We start from the raw sequence: 15,381 nt of genomic DNA on the forward strand, positions 1-15,381 counted from the left end.
TTTATCTGAACCCAGGCTCACGGCTGGGCTCTCCTCCTTCATCATGAATGGTAGCCGAGGACAAACCTACAGCTCGTTGTTTGCAAGGGGAGTCCTTAACTACTATAAGCCCAGCTTCAGCTGACATGCAAAGCCAAACCTTGAGTTAACTACTGCAGGTACTGGGAAGGATCTCCTCTCCGGAAGTCGGCATGTTCCCACAGTCCCAGGAAGCCATTGTTGACTGTGTTGTGTGAACTAGGCCTAAAAAAAAAATGCCTGGTTGTTTCTACATACAGTATGAGCATTGCTTTTTGTTAATTATTTTTCCATGGTTGAGGTTTGGTTTTCCTTGGTTGTAAAGAATATTTAATCCCGTTGCATTAATTTGCCGTTAAGGAATGGAATGGTTTTCCTTTCTGCAGGGTGTGGGGAAAAATAAGGTGGTTGACAGATTCCTTCACCTGCTCAATCGACCAAGAGAGTATTTGCAACTGCACAGGTAAGAGGGGCTGTGTAATCATTTTACATGACTTCACAATCATGTAGGCACCTGTTTAGCCTGTTTTTAGTTTATTGTTGATTTTAATCATTTTTAAAATGTTTTAAATAGCTGATGTTAACTGTTTTTACCGATCATTTTATTGTTTTGCTCTTGTAAGCAGCTTTGATGCTTTTTTGCACACTCAGTCAGTATATGAATTTCATTAAATATATCAATTATTGGGCTTTATACTGGATTTTTCCGACACATGGCTGGTGAAATGTTACAGATGCTTCCAGTAAACATCCCCTTTGCTGGCCCAACCTACTTCCAATACTGGATAGAGTGATATAACAATTTAGAGGTGGAGTGAATAACAAGGTCACAGGAAATGTGCTGCATTTAAAGTTCTAACAAGACAACAAATTAAACAATTTTTGAGAACATAATTTTAGGGAAAAGTGAGTTGAATAGTTTGAGCAGTCATCCGTAAGAATGAATAGCTAATAAACCGAGACAAATGCACCCAGATCTATGTGCTCTAGCATGTTTCCCTAGGTGAAGCAATGCTTATCAACTTGTATCCCTCAGTTTAGCTTCTGAGTCTCTTCATGATCCTCTCCTGCTTCCTTCCTCTTCAATTCAGCCATTTCAGCTGATCAGGTCCAGCAATTACCTCTTCTGTTTTCCAACTCAACTCCTAAACATTATTTTCACTCCCCTTCTCAACCTTTTTTTTTTTTGTTGTTGTTGTTCAGTCGTTCAGTCGTGTCCGACTCTTCGTGACCCCATGGACCAGAGCACTCCAGGCACGCCTATCCTTCACTGCGTCTCGCAGTTTGGCCAAACTCATGCTAGTCGCTTCGAGAACACTGTCCAACCATCTCGTCCTCTGTCGTCCCCTTCTCCTTGTGCCCTCCATCTTTCCCAACACCAGGGTCTTTTCCAGGGAGTCTTCTCTTCTCATGAGGTGGCCAAAGTACTGGAGCCTCAACTTCAGGATCTGTCCTTCTAGTGAGCACTCAGGGATGATTTCTTTGAGAATGGATAGGTTTGATCTTCTTGCAGTCCATGGGACTCTCAAGAGTCTCCTCCAGCACCATAATTCAAAAGCATCAATTCTTCGGCGATCAGCCTTCTTTGTGGTCCAGCTCTCACTTCCGTACATTACTACTGGGAAAACCATAGCTTTAACTATACGGACGTTTGTCGGCAGGGTGATGTCTTTGTTAGTTAAGTTTTTATTTCCCCTAATTGCCACGTTCCTAGTCTGAACCTTTTAACATCCTGTGCAGAATTTCCTGAGCAAAACATCCCCTTGAGCATTATTTTTTTTTAACTTTTGACCCTTCCGTTCAGGAAAGCTGCAAAAGCAGCCATTTTGCAGCCCACGTTGTAAAACCAAAAACCAAATGCGAAATGGCCGAAAGTCCTGCTCTTTTGCTCTCTTTAGAGTTATTCAGTCCAGTGAGTGGGAAAAGGAGGAGTCGCGTTCTCCCATGGACGATTCCTGCCTTCCAGGGGGTTGGACTAGATGATCCTTGTGGTCCCTTCCAACTCTACAATTCTCTGATTCTACGTTGAACAGGAGGGTGCATCAGATGGATTCCAAGCTGAGACAGGTTGCCTTGGAGGGATTTGGGCTTTGTCCAAAGTTAAAGCAGGCATCCCTGAAGCCCTTTGTTGCATCTTGGCAATCCAGAGATAAAAAAACATGCATGGACAAGCAAAACTGTTTCTTTAGGTTTATGGTGTATGGAGAACACCAGGGGAGAGGGGGCAACTTTGCAAAACTGAAACTTGTGTGTTCTAAACAACGCATTGGAGTGGAAAGATTCTGACTGGAAAGGGATTAAAGCTTTCAAAGGTTGTTAAATAAGGCTGAATGGCATGATCTCTTCTACTCATTAAAACAAGGGACTGCTAACTGAAACAGAGTAAAACTTCCCTAATAAGACTAACTTCGGTTCCTTTTCCACACCAATTTTGTGATGAAAGCATTTTTCCTTAAAGCTCAGTGCCGTTTCTAGGGCAGTTTCTAAGTGTAAAATTGAATCTGGTATTTTGAAATAAGAATAAATTAATTCTCTTTTTGACTTGTGCATGTTTTGCTATCTTAGAGACACGACCGTGCAGAGTCTTACGCTTCAGCCTTCTGTTAAAGATGGTCATATTGTCTATGAGGATTCTCCACTAGTAAGTCCACATTTGTGCATTTGTATATATGAGTTCTTCACTAAAATCCATTGATGGGTTCAAGTCTTTACCTTGAGGTGAAATACGTTGTTACAAATCTAAGAATGCCCTGTTTCTTTTCAAAGTTTTCTAGCCCTCAAAATAAGTACCTCAGGTTGTGAATGCGGCAACCCCGGAAGTGTATACTTCCGGGTTTCGCCACATGCACAGAAGCGCTCTATTGCACCGCGCATGTGCGCAGAAGTGGCACCTCTGGATACGGACTTTTCGGCGTAAGTACGGACCCCCGGGATGAATTAAGTTCATATCCGGAGGGTCTACTGTAAGTTGAAAAGTATGTGTAAGGACTCTCAGTGGTTGCTCATGAGGAATCAGGCAGACGCAGAACTTCTTCTAAACTAAGTTCTTTATTGTGCCGATATTTACAGTGGAGTTACAGTAAAGACGTCCAGCTCATCCCTCTGCAGAGTCCGGGGATGTCTGCTTCCGGTTTTTAGTCCAACATAAGAGGCGCGGGATTCTGAACCCCCGCCTCCCCCTTCCACGTCCTTCCTCCCTGCGAAAACGGGGCACGGGAAAAGCTCCCTGTCCCCCACTTCCTGCGTGGTGCTGAGGCTCTCCAACTCTGTCACAGCCCCTGCGCCGACTTCCTGCTACCAGCTCCCCCTCCCCACTGGATTGGCTGTCGCTTCCCTCACTCTGGGAAGACTATGAGCTGCTCAATGCAGGAGGGGGTTCCCAGTACTGCAAAAGCCGTGGTGAGGGGGGTTTCCTGACAGTATGGAAATGAAAAAGATGGGTGAAATCCAGCGCTGCTCTCCCTCTCATGGAAATGGCCTTTGATCTGGCAGAAGTTTCTGCTAATAGAAGAGAAGGGGAAGTGGAGAAAACCCATTCTCCTCTTACATTAAGCAATAGATCCACTTTGCTTGTTTGTGGAGCTTAGCTTGTGCTTACCTCCCCGCAGCTGCACTGATAATAAGCATTCAGAGAAACAATCCATTGAATGTCTTCTCTTAAATACCCAAAATGTGAACTCCATGACAAAGGCACAGGTAGCAAATGTATATCTTTATCAAAGTGCATCCAGAGTTGTGCGTGCAGTTTCTTTTCCGATGCGCGTGCTGTTTTAACGTTTTCCAGGTGAAAGCCGTCAAAAAGGGTCACATTCTGGTTATTGACGAGGCAGATAAGGCCCCAACAAATGTCACCTGCATTTTGAAAACCTTGGTGGAAAGTGGAGAAATGATTCTGTCTGATGGAAGGCGCCTTGTTGCCAGTAAGTAAAGCCCTAGAACACAGTATTCCAGCAGTTGCATTTGTTGCAGATGAATGAATAGCACATTTCTCCAACGTTTGGGACTTCTTTTGGTCATTAATTACTATCCAAATATAGTCTACCAAAGAAAACAAAGCTTTTAGGTTGCAAACACTCAAACGGTACATTAGATTCTTGTTGCCTGTCTCTTATTATTAATGTATATTTGAGAATATCAGAATAATTATATAATAAGAATGCATTGCCCTAGAAACAAAGATTTCTAATACTACCAGCCAGTGCTGCGGTCTTGGGCTGGATAGCTTGCTGGCCCATTTTAAATAGTTCTGGGGGGAAAGACCTTGATTCTGCAAATCTCTGGTCCCAGGGGCCATAGGAGGCATTGGATGTGCCCGTCAAGGACAGAAAGACAGCTCCACCTTCAGAAAGGGAGACCCGGCTACCATTTCTCTGCCACCACAGCAACTTCCGTGGCATTTGCCCTATTGAGGTCAGAGCTCTGAAGTGTGTAAACCTACGAGGGGATTTTCCAGAGTGATTTGGAGGGATTCTGGGGGAGGCATGGATCCAAAGGATCCAGTCCCACAACATGCCTCTATTCAAGGAATAAATTAATGCAGCCCAAATGGAGTTCATTCAGTTTTCTTTAAAAAAAAATAAAGACATAAATAAAAAGAACAGAGGAGCACAGATTGTGTTCCCTTGCCCCTCACTTCCACTCTGCCAGCAAGAGCCCAGCAGACATGCCTTCTTAATTTTCAGCCCCTCATGCCTTAGGATTGTTGCCTTAAGGAATTAAAATGGAAATATATGAGATTAGCAACACACTGGCCTCTGTCCCTCTTTCCTTCCTTCCCTCTTCCCTTAGGTCTCTGCCTCCCAAAGGCTTGCATAGCTGTTTGTTGCTGCAGCCCTGGCTATAAGCTCCGCAGGCAAATGGTGCTCCTGGGAGGCACCTCTCTTTGGGGTGGGGGTGCCAGCGTTTCACTCCTCCGTTGCTGGATGTGTGATTGCTATATCACCTGTCTGTGTTTACTTTCCGGGCTTGGAAAGTATGAGAACGGAAGTCAGTCTTTTACTTTACAAGCAAGCTCAAGCCTGCAGACTTACTAGGCTACACAACATTCCATGTATCCCGACAGGTACCACTGTAATTGTGAAAATGTAACACATTGTTCAAGGGAAATGTAGGGAAAATGAATCAAAATGCTTATGGTTCACATGAATTTTTCATGTGGTCATTCATCTGTATGAAAATTCATATTTAAATATTATTTAAATGTATTTATAACAAAATACATAATTTTATACATTTTTGTACTTTGGGGGTATTCTATTGCAAAATTTTAATGATAATAGGTTATATTCACTGTAGAGTTAAACAGATCATTCCATATATATTGATTATTTAAAACCTTCCAGTGGGCATGAATTCTGTTACTTGAACAATGTCTTGAAAAGTTGAAAATATTAATTCAATTATATGTATTTTCTAGACTCTGCTAGCGTGAGTGGAAGAGAAAATGTGGTGGTAATTCATCCAGATTTTAGAATGATCGTTCTAGCAAACAGACCTGGATTTCCGTTTTTGGGCAATGACTTTTTTGGAACACTAGGTAAGTGCAGTGCTTAATAAAACAACAACAACTGTGTTTTCGACAGACTTCAGTATGGAAAATATAAGCTTTGCTTCGTTTGTCCTCCTGATAGAAAAGATATATAGGAAACAGGCTGTTTTTCAAGAAATCTGTTCAGCCTTTCAAATAGGAGGCTGTGTCAGTCATTTTCTCATCTGCCACTTGGAAGAGAATTACACATGGACTCTTTCAGGAAAGTGGCTGCATAAAATACCGTATTTTACACTCCATAAGACGCACTTTTTTCCTCCTGAAAAGTATGGGGAAATATCTGTGCGTCTTATGGAGCGAATGCTGGTCCCTGGCGCTGAATTGCCCAGGGGCCAAAAGAGGATCATGCTTTTTATTTTACAAAGAGAAAAGGTGGTGTTGAAAGGATCCCGCTCAGCAGCTGATTAGCAAGAGATCGGGAGAGAGATAAGAGTCCCCGGCTCCCTTTCAGCCCTGCCCTCCATTGTTTAATGTGCTGCAGAGGGAGGTTGTTTGTTTCCTCAGCGACATGTGACTGGCTGATTAGATTATCTGTCTGGAAACTCTAGAAAATCCTTAAGATTTTTCAGAAATGTGAGTTGAACCCCATAAAAACGGGGCTTTTCCTCTTTGGTTTTCCCCCTTTGCAAAAAAAAGCTGCAGAACTTAGCTGATCCTCAAAAAAACAGGGTTTTTCCCTTTGCAAAAAAAGCTGCAAAACCTTTAGCTGATCCTGAAAAAAACCAGGGCTTTTCCGTTTGCAAAAAAGCTGCAAAACTTTTAGCTGATCCTCAAAAAGACTAAGGCATGAGCTGATCCTCAAAAAGACTAAGGCATGATTGTGGAGTTTGCATAGTTTCAGGGTTTCTATTACTATATACTACAACCTTTCCACAACTCTCTCCATTCCTTGCTTGTTTATTCCAGGAGATATTTTTAGCTGTCATGCAATTGATAATCCCAAACCAAGCTCTGAGCTTGCAATGCTTCGGCAGTATGGGCCCGCCGTTCCTGAGCCAGTCCTGCAGAAACTGGTGGCTGCTTTTGGAGAGCTCAGAAGCTTGGCCGACCAAGGAATTATCAATTATCCTTATTCAACGAGAGAAGTGGTGAATATAGTAAAGCATTTACAGGTACAGTATATACATTCCTGCTACTGACGCGATTTGGAACACACCCACCGATAAATATTGTTGACATTTAATTTGCAAAAACCGTTTGGAAGAGTAGATTGAAATTTGTAAAGCCTGAAATGTTTGTAGAATGTCTGGAAGATCTCCACGAGAAATACCTCTGCTCACTCCGGGATATACTGTATATTCTGGCGTATAAGACTACTTTTTAATCCAGGAAAATCTTCTCAAAAGTCGGGGGTCGTCTTATACGCCGGGTGGAGAATCTGCGGTCGAGTATATCTCAAACTCTATATTTTAACTGGAAAAGTTGGGGGTCGTCTTATACACCCAGTCGTCTTATACACCGGAAAATATGGTATTTACAGTCTTTTATTATATACATATATACAAGTTACAGCTCATCGTTCACACATCTGAATCATTGGTCGCAGATCCCGGAAGTGGAGACTTGCGACTCCGCCTCCAGCAGAGGAGCTTGGGTAGCCCCAGCCTCCGGCGTTTAAACCCGCCCCGCCCCCCACTCTTGTGCTGAAGGAACGGGCATCCCCTCTCCATCAGTCAGGTGGTGCTGAGGCTCTCTGCTAGCATCTGAGAGCCCCTCCGCCTCTGGACTCCCTTCCCTTAGCTCTGGCTCTCCTTCTCCTCTCCCTTCCTGCCTGCCGTTTTCTAAAGGCTCCTCCTCACTCTGTCCTGCCCCCTATCTCAGCTCCAGAGCGTTCTCTGGCAGTCCTGTGACACCATCTAAGTGGTTTTAATGGCTGTGGCTGGTTCCAGAGGATGCTGGTTGTGAAAGCAGCGAAATTAGGTTAGTTGTGGATAACGCAATTCCAGCAGGGGCCTGAATCTGATTGACTTCCTCTTGATCAAGACAAAACTTGCCCAGATGATTCCTCCTTTCCTATGCGTAGAAAAGACCAGGGCCCTGCGGGATTTGACATCTTTCCGCAGGGCCTGCAAGACGGAGCTGTTCCGCCAGGCCTTTGGGCAGATAGATAGATGTTTATTCGGCATTTGCGCCCATCTTACAATACAAAACAAAACAGAACAAACAAAAGAGAATCAAATAAAACAACGGCACCGTACAAGCCGCAAATAAGAACACAACTCACAAGGACCAATATTAATATTTCCATAAAAGCATATCTCAGAGAAATTTTAAAGTTAAAATTTAAGCATCAAGCTAAAATCAGTGACTAATTTCATTTTGGAAAACATATTTATAATTTCATTAATCAGCTAACATCCCATTTCGTCTCTTATACGAAATAACGGCTGTTAGGAATCTAGCAACCTGTAGGGTTATGTAAGGGTCCACATCTTGTAGAACCCAAGCAAGACGTAGGTCAACTGGCTTATCAGCAATAGACTGAATTATCGGATTTAATATACTGGCACGGATCGAACTGTACATAGGGCAACTGAACATTACATGCTTTGGGCAGGATGCAGTTTGACTTACTTTCTTTTGTATAAAACGAGCCCGAAGGAGGCCCCCAACCCGCTCACAGGTCCTTGTGTGATCAGTGGAAACAGTTGGAAAGTATTAACCACTCTCAGTTCCAACCTGATAATTGTCACCTGCCCAGATTTTAACTTGCTTGAATTAATTTTAAGATGTATTTTAATTAATTGATGCCTGTTTTTATGCATATTGTGTTGTTTTTATGATGTTAGCCGCTCCGAGCCCGGCCTGAGCATTATTTATTATAAATAATAATGATTGTCCCAAGTGAATAATACATATTTATTATGATTATTTATTAAATAAATATATAATTACACATGTATCCACACACACACATATCATTTATATAAAAAAGTAGACATGCCACTTCTGTGTGGAAGCAAGCCCATAAGATAGGGGTTGCTAAGCTTATCAGCCCCAAGCAATTTCTAATCCCTCCAGATGCCACATGCCACCAAAGTATACACACATGTAACATCAAGCTACCCTGCTATTTTCTTGCATTTCTCAAGCCCTCTGTGTAAAACTAAGGAGCTGTTAGTTACTGAAGTTGGGGAGGATTTTTGTGGGAGGGGGAGAAAGAATTTAAGAAGATAAAACGGTTGTGCAAAAGCATTTCTCCACTTTTTTGCCGCAGTTTGATTTCAGGAAGATAATGGGCTGCATGTTAAAGCTGCCGGCTCCCCTGAATCTTGCTTAGCGAGAAAGAGAGAGATAATGCAGTAAGATATGGGCTGCAAGTTAATGAAAGGATGACCCCGGGGCTCTCCTGAATGTTAAATCACCCCAGGGTGCCACAGGACACTGGTTGAAAACCAAGTGCTTTACATATTTACTCAGAAGTCAGGCCAGCTACGACCAATGGGGCTTATTTCCTATGAAGTATGTCAGGGTTGCAACCTAAAATGCTCTGCTCAGAAGGTTCAGAAAAACCATCCTGTGTTCTTTGTAGCTTATTCAGAATGAATAATAAATAAATAAATAAATAAATAAATAAATAAAACCTATTTACCCAATTTCCAGCCAAAGGCTTCCAGAGCGGTTTATGAATATTAGAAATGATATAATCCCGTGTTCTTAGGCTTAACCTCAGAGGAATAGGGATTGGGAGCGCTGAGGTAAAAAGGATGCTTGGGAAGGAGTTCTCCGTTATTCAGCACGTCGTTGGGCTTCCACAGCGGAAGGCGGGCCGCTTTTTCTCGCTGGCCGTGGGGATGTGATAGCCGGTAGCTGGAGGGAGGGCAGCTTTCAAGAGAGCTGTATTGGTAATGGGAAGATGCTTGCCGGCTGCTTTCTCCGATGGCCACCAGTGCCAAACACACTGCTCTGCTTACTTTTGGGCCAGTGAGGCTGAGAGGGGGGCCTTTTTGTCTATGCAGCCCAGAACCTCCATACACACCACCCAAGCTTATTTTTTTAATAATAATATTTATTAAATTTTTAACATAACAAAAAAACAATAACATAACAACTACAATAACAACAAACAATAACATATAAAAACACAATAACTAATTACTTCTACTTAGAAATAATTCAATTTTTCCTCACATCTTAGTGGGACTTCCTCCTGTCTCCTCCTTCTGCGTCCCTTATGAATACCTTTTTCGTAACTTCCAAAATCTATCTAATTCTAATCTATTTTCAATCAACAACTTATCCATTAATATCTTTTATCTCTTATCTTATGTTATATCCTTATCTAATTAATTAAATCTATCTCTTATCCTTTCTTATCATCTTATATCATATACAACTAACTTCCACTCTACAGCCTATCTTTTCCTCAAAATATATCAAATTTTTAATCTTACAATGCTCTTTTAAATACAATTTAAATTTTTCCCACACCACCCAAGCTTATGCCCAGAGATGTCCCTTCAGTGCTGTTAATGCAGTTTGACTTCACCCCAAAGGGTCATTCACATTGTCTCTCGAGACGGACACATGCCAGCAATGGGCCTTCACTTCAGTGTATGAAACAGCCTTGCAATGTGCATCCCTATCAAGGAATCTCAGTGAGTGGAGATGCTCGTCCTTACCTAGAACTCCATTTGTGCGTCAGAGAACCTGTGAAACCTTGCATCTCGATCTGTGGGGAGCTCATTAATCTTGCGCTCTTCTTCCTCTTTCTCCCTCTCTGTAGAAATTTCCAACAGAAGGGCTTGCAAACGTTGTCAGAAATGTATTTGATTTTGACTCCTACAATAACGAAATGCGGGAGATTTTAATTCGGACTCTGCATAAACATGGAATCCCAATTGGAGCAAAACCCACCAATGTACATCTGGCTAAGGAGTAAGACTAACATACATTGTATATTTGCTGCTAGTTAAGATCAACGTGTCTGCCTTGAATGCTTGAAGCAAATACTGCTAATACCTGAAAACAGATTGATATATTATTGAACTATTATTAATTTATACTATTTTAACTATGCACGTTTACAGCATTTTGTATAAATTGTGAATGTATTATATTATGAATAGTGATGATTTGTATGATTAAATGAATCCAATAAAGGGGAAAATTCGTTCTTCTCAGTTTCTCTTCATTGAATGATCATTTTGCAATTTACTTCCATAATTAGTAGCAAATCCAAATTCTTTTATCAATAGTGGGGAAATATGTTAGCCCCTATTCTTGCACAAATCTTTCAAAATAACTTTGTGGAACATGTCCAAAGTGTAAATTCTTCTTGAGTGAATTTAGCATCTCAATACTTATTCCCATCATCAGACGTTTGGCATGTACTTTGCAAAACCACAACTCCACAAACTGTTTATAGGCCATCCAGTTTGCGTCATGATATTGGTGGCCTTCCTCTGGTTTTACACAGTTTTTTTGATGAGTATAATAAATGCACATAATTTATGTGGCATAAATACTAAGCACATAATTTATGTGGCATAAATACTAAGCTGTGATCCTATCCCGACTTATCTGGGAGTAAGCCCTATTGATTTCAGTAGTACTTACTTCTGAGTAGACATGGATAAGATTGCGCTGCAAACCAATTTCCAAAACCTCTTATAGAAAAACAAATATTCCCCTTTATACTATAAACCACTGGAGTTAGGCAAATTGGTTTTTATGGAAACTGCCTAGGTGAAGGGCCAGGTAGTTAGTTAGTTATTTGGTTAGTAAATACCATCTGAAATGCATGCCTAAATTAAAATTAGGATTCTAAAGATTAAAAGGAGCACCTTGAATTGGGCATAGAAACAAACAGGTAGTCAAGTGAAGCTGTTTGGTGAAATAAGTTCATGTTGCCTCATTCCAGTCAATAATTTAGGAGTTACATATTTTTTTTATCAATTACAGTTGTTAATGTAATCCAAAACAAAACAAAACTTTGGATTTGCTCTCCTTCCTGGCCGCAGACGACGAGGACTGTGCACATAACATAACAGTCAGCATTTGCTGGGCAGTTCTCTTTGTATTTTATTCATAGCTGCAAGGTGGAAGGCATGTTGGGGGCAAGGATTACTGAGGGCAAGGAAATATTAGAAGCAAAAGTGAATGTTGGCTTATGGTTGAGACCATTATCTGGATCTCTGAGAGAATATATGAGTGCAAAAATCTTGTTAAAGCATTTGGGAAGAAGAAGAAGAAGAAGAGTTTGGATTTGATATCCCGCTTTTCACTACCCGAAGGAGTCTCAAAGCGGCTAACATTCTCCTTCCCCTTCCTCCCCCACAACAAACACTCTGTGAGGTGAGTGGGGCTGAGAGACTTCAGAGAAGTGTGACTAGCCCAAGGTCACCCAGCAGCTGCATGTGGAGAAGCGAGGAATCGAACCCGGTTCCCCAGATTACGAGTCTACCGCTCTTAACCACTACACCGCACTGGCTCTCTTTCCATTGTTAGCTTCATATGTACAGTTCCGGCACAGAATGTGGTTAGGATCGAAGCTGGGGTATGTTAAGCTGGCCTGAGTCCAGCTCAACATGGTTTGGAACAATGCCACTTCAGGAGCAACTGAATTCCAGTAGCTGCACTTCTTCCTGAAGAAAAGGAAGAGGGACTTCCAACTATCCATTTGCCAGTTATATATACAAGAGTTCTTCAAAATAGTCAAATATTTACTCCAGGATACTATCCAGCTGTTCCTCCCTCTGCTAAGTGATGTTTTTCCAGCCCTTAGCCTGGGCATCTCAAGTTCATTCATTTTTCCTTCCAGATAAGATGTCCAAAAGAGGTTCCCCGATTGTTTTTATGCTATTATATATAAAAGTCAACAGTAGTCTTCCTCCAGTCCAACATCACAACTGGACCTCCAATATTAAGAAACATTCAGTCCTTGTTTTTTATTCCCCAAGGGTTTATTCACTATGGTTATTTGTTAAGACAATAAAAGATAGCTATTTACTTATTATATAATCATTAATTCACATTCAAATCCATATCTTCCAGTCCCATTTCCTGATGGCCACTGTTTTCAGTCATATATATATATAGTTTCCATTTCCTTCTTTTCCATTCTTTTCCCAAAAGTGTTACAAGAGGCTTAGTAGCTTTCCCCTCTAGATTTAATTCAAATTGTATGCAGAATCTTTTCGTTCTCAACTCGTCTCTGCCAGCTCAGGATTTTTCATAGTCTCTCCATCCATGGATCCCTTCCCCTCCTCCAACATCATTGCTCCAGCACTTAGCTGTTTCACTCATGCAGGCACCTGTGTGGAGGTCCTCTCTGTTTCATCATCCCTTACCTTCAACTATATCATTCCATTCTCTTGGTCTGGCAAATCTCCAGCAGTATTTTCCCCCAAGGGCTGTGTATATTATCCAGCCTCAGCTTTGTCCAATCAACATTTAACATTTTATGCAGCTCCGGCTCTTATTTCCTTTAATTGCTCATTTAATAATTGTTGCACGACTGCGACAGACAATGCAGTATTTTTCAGCATTTTCACCATCCTGAGTGCTTTCTCAGAAATTCACACAGTCCTTGCTTATCTGGAAATTGCATTTCTAGCATTGCATTCTCACAGGGAGCAGTCATGTAGTTTCACAGTATACAGCAGCACATTCACCAGTAAAACAGGATTAAGACTAGAACAAAATAAGATGAAAATTTCTCAAAGTTGGAGAATCTCTTAGCTGTTTGAAAAACTTTATTTGGTATGTATAATAAGAGCACGGTTTTTTATTTAATTGTTTCCAGCCCCTTAATGGCGTCTCCTCTTAAGCCAGCTATTGGGTTGTATTTCAAATGAACATTTTAACCAACAGAGTGATCGTCATGGTAGTAATTTATAGGAGTTCCAGAAATAATTGAGGAAAGGAGCTTTTGATTATCTTTGTCCTAGGGGCTGACCTCTAGGGCTATTAAGTGGTGTTTGGGCAAAATTCATCCGTTTGGGTTCCTTGAAGATTTCTTGGTCCCAACATGGGAGCAATCCTTCCAGAACATTTGGAAGATAATCCCTGTTATCCCTGTTCCTCAGAGATAATACGATAGACAGTAGCTGTCGTTAATCACCACTTAATTATCTTTGAGGATAGAGCCTTAACAGAGATGACTAACCAGCCATGATACCTCCCCAGAAGTCCGAGAATAATGAATTTGTAGTGAAATTGAGCTGGACAAGGTGGTCCCAGGCATAGTGTTAGAGGACCCCGGGACAGTTGTCCTGCATGACTCCATTGTCCCTGTGGAGGCTGCCATTGGGCTGGCTTGAAATTTAATGTCCTCCATGACAACCATGGGAATGTCTCAAGTGGCTGTTGGACCAACAGATTAGGCAGGGCACATCCTTGAGTGATTTGAGGGATGGTTTGAAAATGGGGAAATACAGTGCAGTCCCTTGTTATTTTTGGACCATAACCTGGTCTGGTGAAGTTTGGCTTGGTAGTGGTGATTCCTGCCAGGAAGGGGAGTTGGCCTATTTGAAGGGCCTCCCCTTGGAAACTGATGTGTTCCTGAACGATTCTGTCAAAAGTGCTGACCTCGCTATGAAATGACAATATGAAAGGGGCGGTTGACATGATCACTCCCAAGCATGCTCTTTGGCACTGTGCCGCCTTAAGTGGCACCTTGGTATTTTGGTGATCTTTGGGCTATGAAGCAAGCCTACTGTTCCCCCCTTGCTCAGAAAACTTGTTTGAAACACTTGCCCCTCAGAGTCAAGTTTGTATTATTGTGTGTTTTAGTAGGAACTAAGAGTCGTAACATTGGAAGTCTGGCAGGTTTAACAAGCATTATCTTAACTAATGTGTTAAGATAATGTGTGTCCTCGTCCGCTCTGATTCCATGCCCTGGCTGTATTCTGTGACAGGCAGGAAATGCTGGGAGACCTTCTTCTGAGGGAGACGCAGCTGTTCAATGGAAATGTTTCATCAGTCATGCCAGTTAATGAAAATGGGCTGAGATGTATACAATAGGGTTTCCATATTTCAAAAAGTGGAAATCCAGACACAAAAGTTGCTGGCTTTTGTGTGTGTGTGTAAAATCTCCCCCCAAAATAGAGTACCCCCCCTTTAAAGGAAAATACCAAAAAAAATCAACACTTCTGAAATGGGCTGCCATACACCCAGGTTTTCCTGGACATTTGTACTGCTTTTCGAAAATTCCGCCCAGACACCATTTTTGACATACCAATCCCAGCTATCTCTGGGAAATTCTGAACGTATGGCAGCCCTGGCATAGAGGACTATTCCCATTATTTTTATCTAGTCTCTCCTTGATCTTGTCAGCTCCCTATCTATCTTTCCCACCCCACACAAAAAAAGAACCCAACTTGGCCTCCTCTTTAAACTCTATTTGGCAGAACTTGTTTGTATTTTCTAAAAGTTTCTTTCCTTGTTCCTTTGTCAATTGTTGCATTCAAACCTGTCGCCTCCATGCATCCGAAGTGTTTCTGGATATGTTGGGACGCAGGTTATACTGCACAGGCCATTTGGGTTTCCAAGTCTTTCCCTCACAGAGCATAATTTTCAGTGGGATTCCTCCTGGTATTGTTTCCTTGAGATCTTAAGACTGCTGGCACTGTGGCAGGTTAAGATTGTGTCAGCAAGGAAACTTTTCAGCTCAGAAATGTATTTTTAGATAAGGAGCCATCTAAAAAGAGAACGTTATGGGTGGGTTAGCATTCATGGCACTTGGAGAGCCAGTGTGGTGTAGTGGTTAAGAGTGGTAGACTCGTAATCTGGTGAACCGGGTTCGCTTCCCCGCTCCTCCACATGCAGGTTCTGGGTGACCTTGGGCTAGTCACACTTCTCTGAAGTCTCTC

At 41.9% G+C, this 15,381-nt stretch overlaps 1 protein-coding gene across 2 annotated transcripts in view; it reads left to right on the forward strand.

Annotated features, from left to right (window-relative positions):
- Positions 1 to 15,381, forward strand: part of VWA8 (von Willebrand factor A domain containing 8) — a 93,997-nt gene that overhangs the window by 42,445 nt on the left and 36,171 nt on the right. For both annotated transcript variants that reach the window (XM_033154306.1, XM_033154305.1), the window contains exons 21-26: positions 405 to 481; positions 2,584 to 2,659; positions 3,803 to 3,938; positions 5,435 to 5,554; positions 6,473 to 6,678; positions 10,293 to 10,444. In XM_033154306.1, the coding sequence (XP_033010197.1) occupies positions 405 to 481; positions 2,584 to 2,659; positions 3,803 to 3,938; positions 5,435 to 5,554; positions 6,473 to 6,678; positions 10,293 to 10,444 (767 nt within the window). The remainder of the gene's footprint in view (positions 1 to 404; positions 482 to 2,583; positions 2,660 to 3,802; positions 3,939 to 5,434; positions 5,555 to 6,472; positions 6,679 to 10,292; positions 10,445 to 15,381) is intronic.

Source organism: Lacerta agilis, chromosome 7 (genome assembly GCF_009819535.1).
Source record: "Lacerta agilis isolate rLacAgi1 chromosome 7, rLacAgi1.pri, whole genome shotgun sequence".
NCBI classification, from domain to species: Eukaryota; Metazoa; Chordata; class Lepidosauria; order Squamata; family Lacertidae; genus Lacerta; species Lacerta agilis.